Below are 23384 nucleotides of genomic sequence, written 5' to 3' on the forward strand. Positions count from 1 at the left end.
TTACCTGTGTGAGCGGCACCCATGGTGTGGGTGGGTGGGGAGGGGCCCTTCTCCTACCTCTCAGATGCATTGGCCAAGGTGGTGGAGGGCTGTGTCCTAAAATGCTGTCTGTCCTGTGCTTGCAGGTGGTTCTCCTGGGGATTGACATCCTTTCTGCGCTGGTGTCTCGCTTGCAAGATCGCTTCAAGGCCCAGATTGGCACAGGTAAGGGGGCTGTGTGTGGGGGGTGGATGTTGCCATTGCTCTGGTGGGACCCCCTCTGGCTGCCGTACACAAAGCCTCTTGGCTTTGTACACAAAACCTTACTTCTCCCCTGGAGAACACTCGGGAGGCTCTTAGTGGTTTCAGGCTCTGCTGAAAGACATGAGGGCTCATCCCTCCATGGGGTGGGGGAAGAGCAGAAGGGCTGTGTGACTTCTGAAGGATTTAGACGTTTCTGTTTCCTTTTTTTCAGTGCTGCCAAGTTTACTTGATAGGCTGGGAGACTCTAAGGACTCAGTGAGGGAGCAGGATCAGACCTTGCTGCTAAAAATCATGGAACAAGCTGCTAACCCTCAGGTATGCTTGGCAGCCCTTTGCAGTGTGAGTGAGCGGCAGCTTAAAAAGGAAAAGTTTTTCTGTTAGACAGAAGGTTTTCTCCTGTGGCTCTGTTGGAAATGGCTTCATCTCCCTACACCTTGTTATATTTGCTTCACTTGAGAACACTGGTGCGTGTCAGGATACACATGGATGGGAGTGTGAGTGTCGGTGGGTTTCCCAGGGTGGGATGGGTGGATGTCAGACTAGTTATTCTGAGTCTTTGAAAGGCACTTGCTTTGTGTAAGTAGAAGTATTGTTTTAGCTAGTGGGGAGTTACTGTGTGAAGTCAGCACAGAACAAGGAATTAGTCAAATCTAAAAATGTCTTCCTACTTCTTGCTACTTATACATAAGCTCCAGAGATGTTATGATGTATGTCTGCTGGAGGAAAGAATCTGTCTCTTCCCCTACCTCCTTTTGTTCCTGTCTTACCTTCTTCTTTCTCTTCCACAGTATGTGTGGGACAGGATGCTTGGAGGATTCAAACACAAGAATTTCCGGACAAGAGAAGGGATTTGCCTCTGCCTTATTGCAACACTCAATGCGTAAGTCAGAAGCTCCTGCAGACCTGTGTTACGTACACAAGCCTGCTCTGTGATTCACACCGGTACTCTTTTGTTCTTTATTCCCAGATCTGGAGCTCAGAGTTTAACACTGAGTAAGATAGTGCCACATATATGTAACTTACTTGGAGATCCAAACAGCCAGGTAAGCTTTTGCTGTGAGTCATGTCTAAGGGTTGTGCTGACTGCCTTGTTGGTAAGCAAGGCTCTGCATTCTGGCTGCTAAATTAACTAATTGTACTGGTGTTGGTGAGCTCTGAACAATGCTGTTCTTGAAGAGCCCTTGGCTGGTTTTGAAGAGATATGATTTGAAGTAGGTCTAAACCAGCATTTCAAATACTCTGAGAGTTCAACAGAACATAAAATGTGCAGGTGAGGTGAACAGAGCAGGAAACCTTCCTGCCTGAGAGCCTGTATGCAGGGGAGGCTGCACGGATCCCTCTGGGCTCCCTCAGCATCCTTCTGCCTTCAGAGAAGAGCTGCTGCTGCGATGGGAAGCCTTCTACTGGATGCTGGGTCAGTGCCGCCCTCTCTTGGTGAGAGACGGTGAAGAATCACAGATCCAGGTCAAGTTCAGGGCTTATCCCTTGTGTTGTGGACATGGGAGCTGTTTTGTTACTGCCCTTCTCAGAATGAGTGGTTTTTAGTTTTTGTTTGTTTGTTTTTGAGTAATGGAATTTAAGAGTTTCTGTAACTCTGTGAGCATCTGGCATGAAAACTGTGTTTAAACTGTGATTATGATTTTTGACTCCCACCTATAGGCGACCATTCTGACGGTGCCCACAAAATTTCTTGTGTCTAGTTGTGATGTGTGGGTGCTTGGGCAGCTGCCATGCCATGAGCAGCAGGAGTACAGGGCTCCATAGGTATTTCTGTAGGCAGAGCAGGTAGTTTACCTTCTCTGCCGGCTGTGTCTGGAAGGGAGGGGATTCAGTGCAGAAAAGTGTCGCTTTAATCAGGTTTGTGGCTCTTCTGCTGGGAGGAGGGAAGGATGTGCTCAGCAATTTCTTGCAAATCAGTTTGGAAAACACACAAAATTAATAGTGGCTCAGTTAACTGATTATTCCTTCTTCCCTCCATATTTTGTTATCGACACAGAAACATAAGTTTGTGAGATGGCATTAAAAATCAGTTTGTTTTATAACATTCTAGCAATATAAGGTCTATTTGTGTCTGTTTCCTTTCTTTTTTGCTTGAATAAATATATGTGGTACACAGAGTGTGTGGAGCTTGGCAAAGGTAGCTGAGCTCCCTGTATGTGTCCCTACATAGGAAACCTTTCATCTTACATCTTGACTGCTTTTCCAGTTAATTAGACCTGCTGATACTGTTAGTATCTGAAATGCAGGAATGGAAGCTCCTTCATGAACTCTATAGTAATGTGTATAGTGGCAACTGTTGTTGCTGAGAAATATGCAAATTTTTTTCTCTGAGGTAGAACAGGGGTTTGTTTATTTAAATGATAAAGAGGATTGATTTCTCTCATATCTGACATTCAGGTTCGAGATGCAGCAATAAACAGCCTTGTGGAAATTTACAGACATGTTGGTGAACGTGTAAGGGCTGATCTCAGTAAAAAAGGATTACCCCAATCTCGGTAAGTTGAGAGTGACCTTATCTCTTCATTATTTTTGGTCTGCTTTTTATTCCCTTCCTTTCTGTAGAAGACTTCAGGAGCTGCATGATTGAATGTTTTCCTGGGATTAGGATGTTTTTTTTTTTTTTATCCTACAAACACTCAGGTTTCACGTACTGTGAATCCTATACCTTTGCCCAAATATGCCACAGTATCTTTGGAAAAAAACAGTGAAATATTGCAGATTTGTAGTTAACTGATTTAAGGTTTATGTAGTGTTTTTCCCTGTATATTCTGCATGTGTAGTGAGGACACTTAAGAGTAGCCTGTGCTTATGCAACTTAGAAGGCACTCATAAACACAAACTGAAACAAAACAAAACCAAACCAAAAATGCACAAAAAAACACACCACAAAGCAAAAAAAAAACACACCAAAACCCAAAACAAAACCAAACAAACCCCCAAAATAAACTATGGTCAATAGCATTGATTCCAAGGCTTGATTAAAAACAAACAAACTCAAACAAAAAACCAACCCACACTGAAAGCAAAGCCGTGTCCCTCCGCTTCTGCCACTTCAGGTGCACTAAGAATGCTGCTCTGCATCTTGCTGCACCTCCAGTGTGCAGGATGGAGCGTGGTTGGACCCGAGGAGGGAGGAGGTTTTTTCAGAGGTGTGGGGGCGCACTGTTGCCTCTTGTTCTCCAGTGAAAACATCTGCTGCCATAATGAGGCTTGAAGTAAAAAAATCTCTGGGAAGCAATAATGAGATGTGATAAGGACCTTCTACTCCGGCAGGCCTGTGACATGAATGGGAAGGAAGCATCAGGCCTGAAGACAGATGTTGTGTGAAGGCGTTTTTTGTGGCGTTTCTGTAAAAAATTAAGATGGGTGAAGTAGTAATGAATTGGAAATGCATCTACAGTTGGACGTGTCACATCTTCAGTAGTGTAGTATTCCCAGTTCTATCTCTTAAACCTCTGTAGTATCAGCTGTTTCTCAGTTTTTCCCATCAGCTGTTGAATGTTGTGATTTTTTTTAAATTTTAAAATGATTTCCCTCCACACTGGTGTTTTCAACAGTGTTCCCAATGACCTGAGTGAAGCAAAGTTTGTCCTGTAACATCTGAAATTAGAAAATTCCTAAAGATTAAATTCAACTGTTCATTGTGTATTTCTTTAACTTTCAAACAGGTTGAATGTAATTTTTACAAAATTTGATGAGGTCCAAAAATCTGGAAACATGATCCAGAGTTCAGGTGGTGAGTAGAAGTACTTGCATTCTCTTTTTGGTGTTTTTAGCAAATTTTGATTGGTGAGGCATTCAAATAGACACAGAGCAAGCATAGCATTCTGTTAGGGAAAACAATTATGGGTGATTGTTCAGCAATATATGCATTGGTTTTGCAGCAAATAAAACTGAAATTTAGTTAGTTTGCTCTGCCTTCCTAGTAGTATCAGGAGAATGAGAAACGTATGTTTCAAGAACAGAGGGTGGTGTTAGAGCTGTCCTTATTTTCCTCTTGACTTTCATTAGTGAAATACATCTTCTCTTCTCAAGTGTGTGCCTCTTTGTTTAAATTGTTCATAAGGTAAATTAAATAGTGATTTAAGAGAAGAAGCCTTTTCAGTTTAATGCTCTAAATAGCACAGAAAGTGTAAATATTAATATAGTACTGTTTATTTGAAGCTCATTGTTTAGGGATTGCATTTTGCAGTTCCTAAGTTTGTGTGCTTTGTATGTTTATGACTGATAACCAAAGACCCTTATCAGAGCCTTAATTCTGTCTGTCTTGTCTGAGACTAGTATGTTGCTTACTTTAAAAACAGGTATGTATTACTGCTTTTCTTACAGATAAGCTTATGAGCTAGGAAGTTTTTTTAGTAAGTATCACTCATTTTTTAGGAATAGATTTTCGAGAGAATTCTTGGTGAGGGAATTGATCTTTCTGCCAACAGCTGAGTAGAGCAGAGATGAAGAACAGGGCTTCAGTGCTGTGGGTTTCTGTCAAGCTCACACCCTCTGTAGGGTCAAGGGGATGAGGGGTGATGTCCCCCATCTCTCCCACCATCCTCTCAGAAGCCAACAGAGCAGAGAGGTCTCTGCTTTTGAAATTGGAAAAATCTTTTTCACTTCTAGGCACCATTCTTCATGATGTATCTATTTTAAAATAGAGTAAACTTAATCCATGCAGGAAATAATAAAATTGACCTATTTGAAAGTTCTGCAGTTATTCTGGATTATTGAGAAATGTGATGTGATTCTTTTGTACATCTGGGAATGTAGGTTCCTCTGTGATGGAATGGGTTAAAATTATGCTTTTGTGTAACATGGGAAAATATTGGCTGTATAGGTAGATGAGGCAAAAAAGCAGTTAACAAACAACATCCTTGTGCATGTTTTCTCATGAGCCGGAAGCCTGGTGCAATCCCTACAGCGTCTGTGTGTTGGCATTTCTTCTCCATTGTATTGCCTGTGTGGGCACTGAGGCCCTAAAGTAGCCTGGAGAAAAGGGGATTGGGGAGAATGGAGGACTGTTAAGGGGTTCAAGAGCAAAGCATGAAGAGGATGGGATCTCCCAACCACTCTGACAGGACCTGTTCATCTTCCTTACCAATAAAAGTCTACAGTTGCATGAGTTAGCTTCACGAGTAAGGACTACTTTAAAATTAATAATGAGAATATTAGTTAATATACTTTTTCGTGTGTTTGAGGGGAGAGTTCAGTTTCTCCACAGTGCTATAGACTGGCTTGTTCTTCCTAGCCCTCCAAGCGCAGCACAGATGCAGCAGACACGCTCCCTGTTTCTAATGTGTCAACAGCTCTCCGCAGCTTCAGTTTATATTTTTGAGGTTGTGTAAGCCCATGGAGGAGGCTTATCTTCACCCGTGGTCACAAGTTTATTATGGCCTAAAGACAAGCTAAATTTGTCAGGTTTCTTCTGTCCCTGACACCTCCTGCAGCTTTGGAACAAAGGTGACAATCTCAGCAGCTGTCAAAATCACCAGGAAAGATGATGATAAATATTGCACATCCAAAAGATTTGCGTTTCTCAGGAAATAGTTATTTTGATCTTGTTATCTTGTTAATTCTTTGAGTCTGGTATTGATTATTAGACTGCCTATCTGTTATCAGTACTACCTCTCACTCATTTTTGATTGTAATGCCGGTACGTGTGTGAACACACCACTAACGCTTTAACCTTCACGTTATGTTACATGACCTGGATTAGATGACTTCAGGCAATATGAAGGAGTTATGCTGTGTCTTACAAGCTCCCTTTAGTCCCTCTCTGCAGCTGGCATGCACTATTTCAAGCTCTGCGCAGGCTGCATCGGTGTCCCAGAGGTTTTGGGAGGGAGACTGAGGTCTTGTATGCCCTGCCCTCGTCAGTGTAAAACAGCACTGCAGAAGGAGCAGCATCAGCTCCCTCGTTTCTGCCCTGAGCTGCTCCCAATGTTGGGTATGTACCGACTAAAAAGTGACAGATTTTATCCCTTGGGAAGGGTTTTCTGTTGTTTAGGGTTAACACACGCCTCTGGAATAGAAGGGTTAACTGAAGCTATATCATGGCTTCTGGCTCATGAGAAAAGATCAAGCCTAATTTTTTTTTTTTTAATGTGTTTTTATGGGTGAATCCGGTGAATCTGTACTTCTCTGGGTAGTTCAGGTGACTAACCAAGAGCAAGCTGTTGGCTACGGTGTCATTTGTCACTGAGCCCTGGCCCAAGAATACTAGAGCCGTGCTAATTACAATACGACTTGAAGGTGGTTGTCAGACCTGAGTTATTGCAGAACTTAGTGGTACTGGGCAGGCAGGAAAGCAACTGCGCCCTCTGAAATGGTTAAACAGGGGAGAAGAACTGGTCGAAGAATGATGAGTAAAACTGGTTTCTTAGCTCTGAGACTACTGGTTGGGTTGAGTTTCCTTTAGCAGGTCACTGAAGATGCGAATAGAAAGCAATTGTAGCAGCATTTTTTTTTTTTTTTTTTTAAATATCAGGTGTAATTTGGAGATTGTCAAATATTCTGTAAACTGTAAAATATTCCTTAATTAATGCTTCCCAGGGCATAAATAAAGAGAAAACTCTTCAGTCTACTAGAAAATGTGGTGAAGATAATTGGGCATTTTCTGATTCCATGAATAAATCGAATGAAACAACTCTAATCAGAATGTGAATTTGAAGTCTATGAAAAGAATTCATATGTTCTGTATTTACTTATCTTTCTATACCGTGGTCCATTAGTGAATGGCTTGAATTTTTTGGGGGGCTAGGTTTTGTTTGTATCGTTTAGTAATACGAGAATTAAATGCATAGTGGGGTGGGAGAGGTTTGCATGGTAATCTGAGGTGTTTCATTAAGTCAGAGGGAGGTTTTGGCATGCTCAAGTATGCTGCTTGTTGCTAGGCTACCAGCAGCCCTTGTAGCTAGAATATGAAGTTAAAATCCACATTGGATTTCTCGATGATTCTCAGTGCATCTCTGTTTTGTTGTTTGGTATATAATTAGTCAGCCTCTTAAAGCAAAAATTATAGTTTTTCCCCCTTTGGGCTTTCAGCAAGCTAATTATTTTTTGTGTAACTGCTTTTGCTAATTATGCGGATGCCTTATTCCCCTGGGACAAATACATTTTCAGCATGAAAGAACCAATAATTGCCAGCTAGTGAGCTGCTGTGTTCATGTGGCATTGTGTGACAGTCTTTAGTCAGATGTGATACAGAGAGAGGCTATTGGACGTAAACAGAGACTCCAAGAAGTCCATGCTGCATGGGTGTCCTTGGTATTAGGTCTGGAAGGACCTGAACATAAAGTGTACAGTTTTTCCATGGGTTTGAATTGACTTTGGGTCAGACTTGGACACCAGAAGACTTTATAAGCAAGCTTCAGAACAGATTAAGAGTGAAATAAGTGATCTTCAGGGAGATATGGGCTGATAGGAAATGATGACCCAAACCCAAGCTATTAGTAATCAAAGCATTTTTTTATTTTTTCTTTTTCCCTTGAATATTGTGATATAATGTGGTATACTTTGATGTAAACCCTCCTTTTTTAATGTATTGCACAGTTTGTGGGAGATGCCGCTGCACTGGTGCGTGCAGGGGTGCTGCAGTGGTGTGCCGGCATGGTACCTGGGGGTGGCAAGGGGACTGAACTTTCTCATCTACCATGAATTTCAACTTTGCTCAGGAGGGCAAGATTAAGAGAGAGTGGAGGTGGCAGTGGTCTTGGGCTGCAAAGAAGTCAAAGCAGGAGATCTTAAAGCCAGAAGCTGGGGGCTGAGATCTTTCCTTCACAGACACTTGCACAGAGTAAGGTGAGGGGAAGATGCAGTTTCAGTAGCTGCCTGTGTGAGTTAGTGTTCTAAGAATAAGCAGGTTAATTAAAACAATGCTTAAATAGCAGATGTGATAATTCCAGTTACCGGAAGCCTGTGAAGGAAGAGCAATGTTGCTCTTGAGAACAGAAGTACTTCTGTAGTTGGGGTACTGCTCGAAGTAAATATGCTTTTTATTGAATGAATTCTGTTATGATGATGATGACACCTTGGAGATAATTAGATGGAAACTAGAGCTATTCTAGATTCCTGTGTTTTGCTGGAAATAAAGCAGAGTCACTGAAATGCTATTTTGATGTTTATTATAAGGAGGAAAAATCACCCCCATTTGCCAAGCATTGGTGTGTGTCTGTGGGGAGGATGTTGTTTGTTTGTCAACACACATATCCAAGCACCAGAATTACAGATGGGAAGGAGGGGCGACTGCCAGTGATAACACAGAGAGATTTTGAACCAACGAACGCTGCACTGTGCTTTTCTGCGTTTGTACCTCCTTGTGCAGTTTTACTTCATTTAGGGCTTGTCCTCTGTGAACGCTGTTTTCAAGTTGAAATAGAAAATTCCTTTCATTGACCCAGCGCATTCCTGTGGCATTAAAAAGCAAGGTCCTGCATGGGGGCTGAGAGAGCAGTAACATCTGATATTTGAATGAGTACTATTAACTGATATTGCATCCTTGGGGAAGGTATAGATGGACGAGCTCTGCTCCCTTTCTATTACACATCTTTGTAAATAAGCATATTACTGCCTCCTGGATTTTAAACTCTCCAGTTCCGAAGGGAGGGATGTGAGCAAGCAGGCGCAGGAGGACACATGGTGCTGAGCAGAATGCCGAGCAGGCTTTTATTTTGGAGGAGAGGTGGCAATCGCCTGCGAGGTCACAGCACAGAGAAGTCGCTCAGGAGGGTGGAGAGTTTGCCGTGGTGAAGTTGCCGAGAGCCATGTACTGTGTGTGCCGCGGGGCTGCTCGAACCCAGCATCTCCCCAGCGCTGCCAATAATGACCACGGGGAAAGGTGGGTGCTAATGAATGTGCTGCAAGGATGGATGGGTTTATTTGTTAGCATCTTAATATTTGCCTGTTAAATTTCTTTTTAATGGTGTAAAGAGACTGAAGCAATCTTGCAGTAAAAGTGGAACTTAAAAAAAATAGCCTGTAAACATCTGTAGCCTGGTGGCATCAAGCTCAGTTAAAGCTACTATAAAATACGATAAATTACCTGTTTGGGGTAAAGAGACAGGATGTATATATAAGGGAATAGAACAGGTTGTGAGAGGTGAGGGACAGGTGCATTTTCACACCCTTCCTGGTCTGTGATGGTTTTGAGTGATCACCGAGACTTCCATTTCTGAACTGCTTCCTCTTGCAGCATCAGCTGGGAAGATTATTTAAATTGGTTATAAGTACTTTTGAATGAATGTTGAATCACAGTTCCAAGAATGCACCAAAGGGAGATGTCACTGGCTTTTCTGCATTTTTGTGTTTTAATTGCCTTTTTGTACCAGAAAGGGCATCTGTGGAAGTCAGAGGGGCTGGAGGGGAGTAGCTGATGTGGAAAGGCAGAGGAACTCTGCATATATTTACCTGTGAAGCATGAATTTACAGGATAGAAGCATGTATTGCATTTATTTTTGGTAGACCAGAAGCCTGTGCCTTTCAGCTTTCAGAGGAAATTATTTCTGTTTAGCCATCTTTGCAAAAGCTGCATCTGTTCCTTTTTCCTTCCCCTTCTTATCTCCATTCCTTGTACCTGTTGTCCTGTTGAAATCCTTATTACATTGTGGATGTAGCAGACTAAATTTAGGAAGTCTGAGATTGTTGATATCTGAGTTGTATAGACCTTGGTTTTGTATCGATATTTACTGTCTCAAGACAAGAGTGAATGTGCAGCTCTTTTTGTAATGGATTAGAAGGTGGAGATCGCCTGGGCAAACTGTATGTTCTGGAATTAATTCTACATGTGAACAATACAGGTGAACATTTTCACAGGCATTTTAGGTGCTTGGATCCTTTTGGAATATTATGGTTTCACAATGCCTTTCCAAGGCAGTTATTACATGTATTTTCAGAGGAGGCAGAGGATGCATGTGTATGCTGTTATTTGTGAACTGTCAACAAATTTCTTCTAGTTTCAGGAACAAAACACCAAAACCTGTTTATAATGGTTCTCCTTCTCAGCCCAAACTACATCACCTGGACAGTGTCACCATCTACAGCTGAGAGAACTTTTCAGTCTGGCTCTTCCTGTCCTGGTCAAAAGAGGAGTTCAGAATAATATTATATTTTTCCAAAGTTGGAATTGTGTTGAATAATTAAGGTACTTAACTGCTTATTAAAGAAAACAAGCATGTATTTGTGGTTCATGGAGCATGATAATTTCATCATGCTGGGAACTTCTCAGCTTTGAAAGATCAGCTGGTGGAATGAAGAGCCTGGGGCCATAGTCCAGCTGGTTTTATCTACTGGGAAATGTCTGACCTCCAGGTCACCACTGGTTGTCTGAACTGTGGTAGTACCAAATGACAGAAGAAAAATAAGTGTGTGAGTTAGTGCTATTGTGTCTTGTGGATTCAATCCAAAGTACCTTGACTGCAGGACTCCCTTGCAAAAGAGAGTAGACCAGAGTTGCTTTGGTTGTGTGTGTATCATCACTTCTTTAACCCTCCATAGGGGTTTGACAGAAGCACAGAAATGCTCTTTCGGCAAAACTTTGGTGTAACCAAGCAGAACCACTCTATCACTGCATTTCATGGCATTTCCAACAGATGTGCATAAGATGTAGGCTAGAAGAGTGAGCAGCTGAATGATGAAATGGTGCTGTTTAATGTGGAACTCATGAGCAAAAAAATTATCATGCACAATTCTGTTAACACTGATGGAGGTTAAATGCGTGAACATCCTGCACATCTGCAGATGAGCTGCTTTATGCAGCGCCTGTTCTCTTCTTCCGCTTTGGTAGAAGTAGCATGTGGATCTGAGAGGCCTCAGTGGTTGTCTTAGAGAACACATGAAGCTTGGAACATGTTGCAAGGATGAATTTACAGTCCAGTGTCCATAACAGGAGTTGGAAAAGATCCTACACCTTTCCCATGGAACCTGCAGTAACATCTGGTAAAGCTGCAGAGACACTCACACTTCAGTAATGCTTAGTATCTCCCATGGTCTTTTCCTCCAATTTCTTCATGTCTTGGTTTCATCTGTAAAACAAAGCCTCAGATCTGGTGTGGTCATAGTCCTTAAAATTTCTGGACCAGTTTCCTGGTATCTTCTGTGCTGCTTTGCCCAACTGTCATAGATCTTTTGTGAGAACGAGTTTAGGGGTCAAGGCTGGAGTGATATTAACTCCAGTGACATTTTCACATGAAAGGATTAACTCTAAATTTCATGTCTTTCATCTCTTACCTTTGTCATTTATTATACACAGCATCTTCCAGGGGCAAATTTATCAACGGGATGGTTCATACACATGTGCGTGCACACATATCGGTCATTGTGAACGGAGCAATGATTTTTAAGTCAGCCTTTTAATTCTCAACAGTTCTCTGAGAGATGGAAGTACAAATACTCAAATATCCTAAGGGAAGACTGGCATGCTAAGGGCAACTTGGTGTAAGAAAGAAGTATCCCATAGTTCTATATTCTGCAGATTTGTGAGGCTTATTTGGGTTGTGTTTGTTTATGTATTTCACATGCTGTCTTTAGTGCTTGTTGGGGAAGCACAGCGAAGTACTTCACTGAGCACACGAGGAGGTATCACATGCTTTCTGCTGCTATGGGAAGAATTACATGAGTGTTCTTAATGTAGGAAACTCTGCCTGGGGCTCACGAACAGTCTCCACAAAAAAATGGCGGAGGGGTGATTTTCTCTCTTTCCCCCTTTTTGTGTGTTGGCTAGGTCCTGGGTTCTTGAGAGCAGTGTCTTGATACTTGTTGTAAGCAAATGCTCTGGGCTGTTTTATATAGAATCACTGCCCCAGTTAGAATTAAATTGCTGTCTTTAATCAGCAGCCTCAGCAATGGCCAAAGGCTGCTTGAGAGAGAGATGAATTTTTTTGCACCTCTTGTGGGACACTTTGAATTCCTGTGCTGCTGCTCTCATTTATTTGGTGAAATTTGTTTTCAGGTTGAGCATGTAACAAGTGAATGAGTTCAGCTGCAGTAATAGCAGCCTTTGAGGATAGCAGTCACCCTAAGGTAATCGGTGAACTATAGGATAAGCTTTTAGGGGCAGTAAGAGTACATAAAATGTATGTTTCTCCTGCTGGTGATGAAGAGCATCCCTGCCTTTACACAACAGTGTATGTATGGTATACCCACAGTAGCTGCAGCTTCCATAACCATGAAATTTTCTTCAGATATTAGACTGAAGAGCACCTGGTTGATTTCTAAAGAACCTAAGAGCAAATGTTTGCAGGCTTGAAGTTCTTCTCACATCTAGTCACTTTTCATATTCAAATCATTGACCGGATCATCTCACTGGCTGGATGAGATGAGACTACCAAGTCCATTTCTGAGAAAGACATACTAATACAGATGGTGTATCCAGTTTTAACATACAGTGGTAGAACAATAACTGCAGTTACAGCCATGTGAGTTGGGAGCATGAAAAGGTCCTTTTTTCTGAACGCAGGGGTGGACAAGTGCTGATTTGTTACTCCAGTGGGAAGTACAGTTCACGCATTGTCTGTACTTGGCCCTGGTCTGGCCAAGTTGCCCTCTTCCTTCATTCATTTTGGCTGAAGTATTTTGTTTGCAACATAAATATAGTGATGTGAAATAGAGCAAAACCAAACTATAATATGTAAAAGCGTCCTATTTTGGTAGCATTAAGACAGCAAATACTGCATAATGACTGGGTTTCTTCTGCCTGCTGAAGGAATTAATTCTGCCCTGCTGCTGTGTCAAAGGAATCCTTTTGTTGCATTGTGAGGCACTTTGGGTCGATCTTGTTTATTCCCTGAAGCCCAAAATTGCAGACAGCCCTGAATAATCCTAGCTTGGTTTACACCCTACGTGTAGCCTGAAGGGAGCTCACTGCAGCCGCATCTTCATGAGGAAAACTGCTAATGGCTGTGTCTTTGCAGTTGACCTTCAGAGTCAAGCCAGGTGAATTTTAGTACAAACAGTGCACTATAGAGGTATATATACCTTTTATTCACTGTACAGTGTCACCTGAACTGCTTTTCTCAAGAGTGGCAAAACCTATAGCAACTACACTTCCAGACCTGCTCCTTTTCCTGTGGCAGACCTGGCCCACCATCCTTCAGAGCTTGTCAGGGCACCGCAGAAGTCCTTTAGATGCTTGACACGGAAGTTTCTGGTATTAGATGCAAATGCCAATGTCTAATGAATATGAAACATATGTGGACTTTGTTGGAGACAGGGATGGATACTGGTTTGACAGAGTTTTGGACACTTATATGTAGAAGTAGGAAAGATAAATTTACACTTTTGTTTTAGTCTAAATCTGTTCCCTTTGATGTTAATGGGATCTTTCTGGTGATTTCAATGGGAAATGAAAGGAGCGCTTTGTAAACTGCTGCTTGACTATGTTGTAATAGCCTTGTATGGGTGTTTTAGGCATAATTGCTTCTAGACTTTCAGGGGGACGGGGGAAATATAAGTTTTGTGTGTGAAATAGCGTTGGCACTGCTTCTCAAATATTTTCCTTATGCAACTGGCATTGGCTCTTACAGAGTTGGTGCTGCCTCCACCCCCATGTAATGAAGCTGTTCCCTTCAGGTATGGTGTGGGTAGAAGAGAGACATGTACATCTTGCATCTTTAAGAAGTGTCTTAAATGTCTTCCACATACCTCTCTCCTGAGTAATGGGACTTCTGTCTAGTGGAACTCTGGCTCCTAATGAGACCTGACATTTCTAATTAGGTCTGCTTTAAGAATAATGGGTCTAATTTTGTTCTCGGTCATTTGTATTTCTCCCCCTGACCCTCAGCTCTTGCTGGTGAGCAGGAGGGATCAGGGCAGTCCTGGAGCCAGGCCTGGAGAGGCGGTGGCTCTGCCAGTGCCCTTCAGCTCTGATTTCTGCTCCTGCTGTTTGAGCTCTGTGCTGGCCAGGAGCTGAACCTGCAGAGACTTTAATCACACGGACCTTTTATGATGTGGAGAGACAATCACGTTCCTTTTCACCAGAGACTTAAATGAGATCTGATCCCAAGCTTCCCCAGGCAAAATGTTTATGTACCAGGTCACTGAAACTTAATTCTCTGTCCCTTCTCCCATAAGAAATTTCATACTTGTTTCTAGTGCTTTCCTCAGTTGTTTTTATTTTTTATGATGTGCTGGGTCTTGTCTCACTACAGTGGGCTTTCTCCAAGGATCTGAGTCTGGGCTGGGTCTTGAATATGCACATCATGATCCTTGCTTGCTGCCCCCCTAAATTTTGCTCCTGAATCCTATTTATTATTGAGGGCTATAAAGCAGGCTTGTCCCTATTTTTGTCCAAACTATTTCTTGTTTATAGCAGTGCAGTATAAGCAGCGCTATACACTCTGCCTGAGATTGTGGGAGTGATTATGGCATGGAAGTGATTTCTGTAAAACAACACACAGTACAAATGCCAATAAAAGACTGTAAGCAGCTCATCTCATCATTTTTGAGCTAGAATCTTGACTTTTCTGGACCTTTTAATGCATAGATCACCGATTCCAGAAAATGTCCAAACTGGAAATAAGTCCTTCCCAGCAAGAGATTTTTCATTTGATTTTATGCAAGTTCCAGTGTTTCACGCACTACAGAGACTGAGGGGAGAGCTTTATGCTCCTTTTTGCCATGAGCTGGTAGCTTTTTCACTTTGAGGATGGCTGGTGAAACACTGAAACAGGTTGCCCAGAGGATCTCCATCCACGGAGAATTTTAAAGCTTGGCTGGATGAGGCACTGAGCAACCTGATACGGCTTTATCAGCCCTGGTTTAGGAAGCAGGCTGGATCATTTGACCTCCACAGGTCCCTTCCAACCTAAATTATTCTGTGATTTGTATTCATATTTTTCCTTCAATAGGAGGTGGCAGTTATCAAAGAGCTCCAAATTATTATTTTTTTTTAATTCAGCACTTTTGTAGCTGTGTGTTAGCAAGCTGAAGACAAAGATTTCCAGTGTCATTTGAGGTGGTGTGTTTGTCTGTTACTGAACACTTCAGTTTATCAAGAGCGATAACAGTGCTAAAGGCAGAAGAAAATGTGACCTCAGCTAACAACACAACCTGATATCAGCATGAAGTGCCTGCAAGCCACAACAGAGGCACCTCTATAAATGGCAGCTTGTATCACTGTACATCCTCTGCTGATTTGGTGTTATACTAGAATTGATGAGAACACTATTCTAGTTTTATTGGTCTGTCATCAGTGTGACTGTCAAGTTGCATGTGGGCATATTTAGTGAAGAATTAAGATGTAGGTTGCTCTTCGATTTTAATATTAAGAACTTGAAGCTTGGTATTTAAAGATGGATACATTCTTGTTGTTTATTTGAGGAGCAGCTTACTACAAATTAGTATGTTAGACTGTATTTTGTTCCATCACTCGGTTCTTCAGAATACTTTTTACGAGTCTTCTGAACCTTTACTTGTAATGGTATTTTGCTGGCTGAGCTCCGTGTTCCTGTTCCCCAAGTAGGAAAACTAAACACTTACTTTAACTCATCATGTTTGAATCATTATTTTTATGTCTGTGACCAAGTAAAGTCTTTGACCCTCTTCTCATAATGTTTGTAAAAGTAAGCTAAGTAAGCCTGGTTTAAATGTAAGCTAACTAAGAACCATTCACCTCAGCCTGCCCTCACCAGCACCAGACTGCCTGTGTTCTAGGCAGTAATTATCAGTGGGGCTTTGTGTTAGTGTGATGGGGTTTCCAGATGCTTGCAGGAATTAGTAGGTTCTAGTGTTTAAAAAAATTAACACAAAACTACTATAAAACAAGGAATGGGAATTCTCTGGCCCACCTACTTTGTTCTGCTTTTCAGTGAAGGCTTTATCAATTCAGTCTCCAAGTTGTGGAGGGAGTGCAATAGTAGGGCCTTGTGGAGCTTTGCATGGGAAAGGAAGCAAGGCAAACAGTTCAAAATGACGCTAATTACGCTATTGATTTCTTATGACTGCCAGTATGTAAAGGTGACATTGAAACTCAGGTTTCCCAGATAAAATACCTGATCTTGCTTGCTTTCCATCTCTGGAGCAAAGCTGAAAGTAAATCTAAATATAGTTGTCTGTAACGTGCTGTGCTTCACGTGTGCCAATTCCTCTGTTTGCTAATTCTTCTGTAAGAGAAGGCAAGCACAGATGGCTGCTAAAGAGAACCAGATGATTTGCCAGCATGGTGGTGTGCTTGCAGGAGTGAGACTTGGACAGGCTTGAGGCTGCTTTATTGTCATTGCTTTTACTTCAAAATGGTGATTTAAAAAGTTGAAATTCCTTGGTTTTGTCCCTTTTTATTTTAGTTTGTGGTAGGATTTATTTGTGGGTTTTTCCATTTTAGCAAGATGCTTGTTGACCTTTCGGTCATTTATTGTTAAAGAGGCATTTTTGTTAGGTGTGGAGTCTAAATGTCAGTGGAACATGCATGAAGAAATTCAAAGGTAGGACATGCCTCAGTTCCATAAGGCACTTAGGGGTTCTTCTTTCCATAGTGCCAAGAGGCAAGGACTCCTCATCCCTTCCCAGACCCTTTCCTTCAAACTAAGTAATGCCAAGAAGAGACAGTGTCAGTGTAGTTTCATCGTTTTAGCTCAATTGACTTAGCTTAGCTGGACCAAAAGCCCCCCAGGTGCTGGTTAATGTCCAGGGTAATGGTTCAGAGCTCGATTGCCTGGCTGGCTTGTGGCTCTGAAGCATAGACTCGAAATTCAGCAACATCTGGGAAGCCGGAGGGCTGTGTTCAATATCCGTTGAACCAGGTCGCTGCTTCAGGCTGCCACAACAGTACGAATAGTAAATAGCCATTGTATAACAGAGCCGTTCAGTTCCAGTCTGGACAAAATAATAATTACTGCTACTTGGAAAATACTCCGTAATGGAGGTGAGTGATTCAGGTGGCTCAAGTGACCCAAGTGGTTGAATTGTGTGTTTGGGGAGCCCCCAAAACCTTTTCGCTCTAAATAGAGTGATAGCTGATAAAGCAGTTGGTGACATATGAAGAATAATTATCCCTAGACAGAAATCTCTTACTTCTGGGTTACCAGCAAAGATGGCAGTCCAGCAGGCCCCTCAAGCTGTAACTGGTACTTACCTTCTCCAGAAATGCTGAAGGTTAATCTGCACACACTGAACATGGAATTTAAGTTTAGGGGTTTGATAAGACACTATTTTACCACAAATTTTATTCCTGAGTTTTGACAGCTTCTGGAGGCAGAGTGCTGCTGACTGCTGGCTTACCCCTGTTTGGCTTTCGGTAACAGCTGTTGGCAGATGGCAGCGCTTTGAGTGCTCCCTGTTATTTGTAGTTAAACAACAAGGTGCCGGCAGTCTGTATTGCATGTTAAAATTTACTGAATTGGGTGGAAAAAGTTACGTGGCTTTTTCTTCTGCAACCCAGTCTGCTGGGATCTTCTGGTAGGCTGCTACTGATACACTTTTCTGTTTTCCTTCAGTTCGTATCTCTGTAGACTAAAGTCAGTTGTTCATGCTATTTTTTTAATATGAGTTCTTCACACTGACTCTTCAGATAGTCTAAGAAGTGCCTGGAAACAGTTGCTAATTATAAAAACTTGCTAATTTGGTGCTCATCTCTGCCTCCACTTTCACACCTCCTCTGTGCTATTACCACCTCCATACCTGATAGTGTTTGAGTCGTGGACTTTGTGAGCATTTTTTAATGTGCTAACAGACAGTAATCCTGCCTGTCAAAGGGATTATTAACACTTAGTTAAACGTAGCATAACACTGACATGGTCACTCTTTCTGCTTCTGATTTGTGAAAGTGTAATGCAAATGCGTAACAGTCTGAAACCTGACTATTGCTCCTAAGCAGTATTATAATTCAAAAATAAATTACTTGCTTGTCAAGCTCATTTTACTTGGTGAATGAGTAAATGGAAATGGTGAGTCTCTGCTCTCAAATGCTTTTTACAACTGGTTGAAGTTGTGTGTGCTTTGGGACAGATGTACTTGCAGGGCTGTGGGTCACTGTGAATACTCAGGTGAATAAGGCCAGAAGTTAGAGGTTCAAAAACTAAACTCTCAGATAAATTCTGTAACTAGTTGTCATAATTTGAAGATTGATGTCAGTGTCTCTTTCAGTTAGTAAAAGGAAGGTGTTCCTGTTGCCTGGATTCTTGATGTTGCTACACCATGTAGTACAAATAATAAATACAAACCACCAAATATATATACTTGTGTTTAATACAAGTGCATAGCTTTGCACATCCAAGTGAGAGGTTGTTGTGAAATGGATGATGTACAAGGATTGTTAGTTTCCTTGTAGATTTTACTTTCTAGAGCCTATTTCCATCTTCCAAAATGAACTCATACAGTGTACATGAAGTACCATATTAAGCTCTGTGCTGGCTACCTAGTTATATACATTGCTTGACCACAGTGAGACCAAAAATAACCACTATGCTGCCAGTAAAAATCACTTAGTTGAGTGTCCCGCCTTTATCTGATCCCTGTTTTTCCCTTTTCTCAAAAAAATACCCCACCCAACTCCAAATTACCCAGCAAATTTAGAGTATAGATGGATGGTGTTTGGTAGCAGCCAAATGGAGAGAATAACCTCACGAGCTTAATTTCCTGGTAGACTCCTTACAGTTGGCAGGAGAAGTTGCCGGGGTGTGGGATCTGCGTAGGTGATACCAGAACAAGTTGGCACTTCAAAAGAAGGATTTCACTGTGGTGGATGATCTACGTGTTTCCAGCTAAGTAGTAAAAATCCATCGAAGTTTTAAGGTTTAAGACTTTAAGCTTTAGGGTGTGTTGTACATCCTAGAACTGAAAGGAACATAGGAGCTATTAATCTTAACATGCATTTTGTGATTTTTCTTTACAATTTGACACAGTATTTAACAAAGCAGAAACACAGTGATGTATTGGAGTCTGTGGTTCTCCTAGTGACTTCTGCCTACAGCACGAGCAGGCTGAGGAAGAGGGGACAGCTTGTTTCCAGGAGCTGAGTCTTTATATGGACTACACTTGACAGCTTGCAATTTGGAATAAAGTGTAAATGTCATGTACAAAGGAAGTAGCTATCTACAGGGCAGACACATCAGTACAAGGAGGAAGAAGCTGCTAATTTGTCCCTTTGAGTTATCAATGCAGTGACCCTTCAGCGTCGCAGATGTACAAAATGTCTGTGCCAGCCAGACTTGCCTAAGGGAGAGGGGAGATCTCAAGCTCTTTGGAAAATGGTTCCTTATATTAATAAAGTATTTTTTTGGTTTTGACTTACCGACTCATTTCAAGTTTTGCATGGAGGCAAGAGTGCCTGTGTGAAGCCAGAGATCTATATAGATGAACATCAGTTGTATTTAGTTAACCTGTGAGACTGAGATGGACATTTCCTTTCCATCTGCTTGGATTTGGGTTTTCTTATGGATGTCCAGATCCAAGGTGTTATGTTTTGTGAATGCAAATGTGTGCTGTTGATGTTGCCTCACTTAATGATTTTGGTGTATTTTCTGAATGAGGAAGGATGGCAGTACTTAAACCAACAGTGCTCACCACCTTGTTTGAATTCCATAGTACATCAGCTACTCTTCGGTTGATAGAGTCATCTGTGGAAAAAGTGTCACTGCTAAGGAAAGCTGAACATGGTCGGTTTTGTTTTGTTTTTAGGCATTGGTGAAAATGGCTAAGGCAGGCTCTGCAATGACTATTTTCATGTCTCCAATTCCATTTAGGTCACTATTTTGTGAAGTCTGTAATGGCTGTATCCTGAGTAAGATGTTTAACGGGCTTGTGATTAATATTTGTGTTCACTGTGGTAGATGTGAATGATTCTGCTTGGCTTAACTTTCTTTCTTTAGGGCTGAGTTAAATTACATTACCTTGCATTTGCTGTGGGTTAAGAGCAGCAGAAGGGCTGTTACTGTGGCTCAGCTGGTGTCTTATAACTTGTTCTACAGCAATAATTTGATCATGAGTCTGAGTCCTCAGGCACATTCATCCTTTGCTTTATTTGACAGACTCTGTCCTTGTACCGGAGCAGATCTTTTGCCTGCTTGGAAGTATATTTATTCATAGCTTCCACCACCTCTTACCAAGTTCCAAACTTTGATTTAAGCCAAGTGACTAAGGTCAAAATCAGTCTGCTCTTCGTGCTTTTGTTAAGCTTTTCTTGTGGGTAAGTTGGTCTTGGAGTCAGGGTCAAGTGATACAGGAGATATGGCAGGAGAAACTGTTAGAATTCAGGTCAGATTAACTGAGGTTTTAATGGTCTGTCACTGATCTTTTTCAGTAAGTAGCTTTATGTGGGGAAGCTGATTTCTCTTACTCTTTCATGGATGTCACAGTTGTGGAAATAATATGTGCACAGGGAGGGAAACAGATTGATTACTGAAGAACCCAAATGACCAGAGGTGGCATCAGAGTTAATAATTGAGTATCACTTGGGACCAACCTTCAGTCATGGCAGAAAATTTGGGGTTGTTGGGTGACAGGCTGAGGTTTTGGCTAAGTGAGGTGCAGAGACCTGAGGGTGACTGAAAAAGGATACTGAGCTGTGAGGAGAAAGTGAATACCAGAACTGACAGAGCCAAATAAGAGAGTTAGGCAGGTTTATGTTAAACAGACTGATTAGGACACAAGTACTTGCATTTCTTTGACTGCCGTTTTTCTTTTAAAAGGAAGGGAGGAAGATCTTTGTGCTTATTTTTCCTGTATGTAAAGTCTGAATAACAGTAATTTTTTTTTAACTGTGCTTTGACTGCATTATTTATATTGTAAGCTCTTTGGGAAAGATGCCTTTTTTATTTTCTTTGTAGCACATTAGAGTCCTCCTGCTTGCTCGGGGCATCACATTGCCTCTGAAATATGACTATTATATTTAATAGCCTAAAGTAATTACTGACAAAAGGAGTAAAATTTTTACCAGTGTCTTGACTCCACCTTTTTATTTCCCTTCCCCCCCGCTCTGAATATGACGGCTTTATTTGCTATTCCTCATGATGATGTTTGTTTATGGGGGAGAAATGTGGAGGGAAGGAGCTTAGATCTGTCCTTTGTTTTAAAGGAGCTGCAGCAGGGGGAAACAAGCTTTGGGAAAACAGAAGCCATGTTGACTGTTAATATTTTATAAGCTGTGACACATTTTTGGCTTTGGAGCCTTTTTCTCCTTGACTTTTTTCCTTGAGGCAATGGTTTGTTTAAAATGCAGCTTTCAAGGGTAGGTGAAGAGGGCCCAAGAAACTGACGTGTCTCAGGAATTGAAGTTTTCCACTTGTAGATCAGGAATCCAGACTGTACTTTTATTTGAAGTCATATTAATGATGAGGGTTTTTTTGCTTCTGTTTCCACTATGTGTCAAAAAATGGAAATAATCTTACCCAGATCATACAGAAATAAATCTGTGGAAAGTTAATATTAGAAGTAAGCATTATTGAAAATCCATAATAACTGAACAAAACTACTGGACAAGCATTTTTCACTAAGAGTAAAGCATGCCTTATTGTTCTCGGGTTGGGTGCTTTTTTTATTTCCAAACTAGTCATTAGAGTCCAAAATGTTTTCATAATCTGTTATCTGCTGGTTTCTACTTTTGCTTTAAAAAAAATACATTTTCAAGGTTACCATTGAAATCACTGATCCTCTTGTGTGGTCTCGCTGCTTTTTTTACAGTGCTCCTGGGAAACGTAGAATGCTAATTATTTAGTTGCCATTTTTTTAATCCCCAGTGTCTCAAAAGAGAACAAACAAAGGTGGCTTGATTGATGGCAGACCATTGCTGCTTCCGTGCCAATGCCTGCCAAATTCGATGTCATGCTGATCTGAGCTCTGGCTGTAGTTGAACCTACAGAAGCTGGTGTGGCTGCAGACTTTGGCACTGGCCTGATGGTGCTGAAGTGTGGTTTGTAAGATATTTTGCGTGTGACTTATCAAAGCCAGGCTCTGCTTGTTTATACAGAGGTGAATTGAGGTGGCGGGGGGGCAAGAATCCACCTCGGAGTGTTAGCTTTAGAGTAGGCAGAAACTTTTGGTTTTTAATGCATCGGGGGAGTGCTGATGCAGCCATTCACTGCTACCAAATACTCCCAGAGCAAGAGTCAGCATCGGTCCCTGCCTTTGCCTTCTGCAACTTGGGTGGTGTGGTTAGAACACTTGCCTGTGAGGAAGCATTTATAAAGCAGCAATATTTCCTTATGGTAGAAATACCTGGTCATAACTGTTGTAGTAGATGCATGTAGGGTGGAGAGTCACTGCCGATTGCTCCCCCATCTTTCTTTCATGGTACTTCTTTTGTCTTGTACACCTGTGGTTTTAGATGTTCTTATCTCGTGATTATTGCCCCATTGAGCATTTTACAGTATTTTAAATGGTTATCTAGTTAAAGTATATTAATTATGCATCGGGCCAGGCATTCTGGGTGGGAGTCATTGGTGTGTAATGTGCATAACATAGTTTTTGCAGCTGTGGTACCTATGTTCTTGCATTAGGCTTTAGCCGGGCAGAGGAACGTCTCAGGACAGCAGCCCTGGCTCCTGTTTTCTGTGGCTGTGTAGGATATAGCCTTGACAGACTTGGGGTTTTTTTGTTTGTTTGGGGATTTTTTTGTGTGTGATGTTTGTTGTTGTTGTTTTGGGGTTTTTTTGTTTGTTTGGTTTGGGTTTTTTCCCCTTTGTTCATGAATAACTGCACATGTGTTTCTTGGCTCAGAGGGGACTCCTTGGAAAGTTTAGAATGCCTCACCATCCCATAGGGTGGTCATCCCCTGGCAAATGCGAAGTACTGGGCAGCATGTTGCCCCTGTTACTAACTGTAAATACACCTAAACAAAGGTCTTGGACAGGGCTGGTGCTACAACTTCCACGGGTCCCTCCAACATATCTTACTGGCTTAATGTCACTGACCCAGCTGTCCTGTGAGAGGTATCCCAAAAGGGAACAAGGCTGCAGTTTGGCATTTTTATCTCCTTGTGGGTATTTCTAGAAAGCTTTCTGCTGCAGGACTTCTGTGGAATATCAGGGTTTGCACCAGGGACGATGTTCTGTGGTGGCTGGAAGTGGGATCTCCTGCAGCATTTCTGCCCCCCTCCACCCCCCCCCCCCCCCCCGCAATGTGCTCTGGGTAAATGAAGGCAGTAAGATGCTTTGGGCCATTTTAGAATCATAGAATAGCATCATAGAATCATTTCAGCTAGAAGAGACCCTCAGGATCATTGAGTC

The 23384-nt window shown here is 41.8% G+C and overlaps 1 protein-coding gene across 37 annotated transcripts in view; it reads left to right on the forward strand.

Annotated features, from left to right (window-relative positions):
* The window catches only part of CLASP1 (cytoplasmic linker associated protein 1), a 170528-nt gene that overhangs the window by 46900 nt on the left and 100244 nt on the right, over positions 1 to 23384 (forward strand). For 36 of the 37 annotated variants that reach the window (XM_065840583.2, XM_071810828.1, XM_071810840.1 and 33 more), the window contains exons 3-8: positions 126 to 204; positions 455 to 558; positions 1032 to 1123; positions 1211 to 1286; positions 2641 to 2738; positions 3912 to 3979. In XM_065840583.2, the coding sequence (XP_065696655.1) occupies positions 126 to 204; positions 455 to 558; positions 1032 to 1123; positions 1211 to 1286; positions 2641 to 2738; positions 3912 to 3979 (517 nt within the window). Of the gene's footprint in view, positions 1 to 125; positions 205 to 454; positions 559 to 1031; positions 1124 to 1210; positions 1287 to 2640; positions 2739 to 3911; positions 3980 to 8951; positions 9071 to 23384 lie in introns of those variants that run through there. The other variant, XM_071810857.1, reaches the window with a different exon arrangement.

Source organism: Patagioenas fasciata, chromosome 7 (assembly GCF_037038585.1).
Source record: "Patagioenas fasciata isolate bPatFas1 chromosome 7, bPatFas1.hap1, whole genome shotgun sequence".
Classification (NCBI taxonomy): Eukaryota; Metazoa; Chordata; class Aves; order Columbiformes; family Columbidae; genus Patagioenas; species Patagioenas fasciata.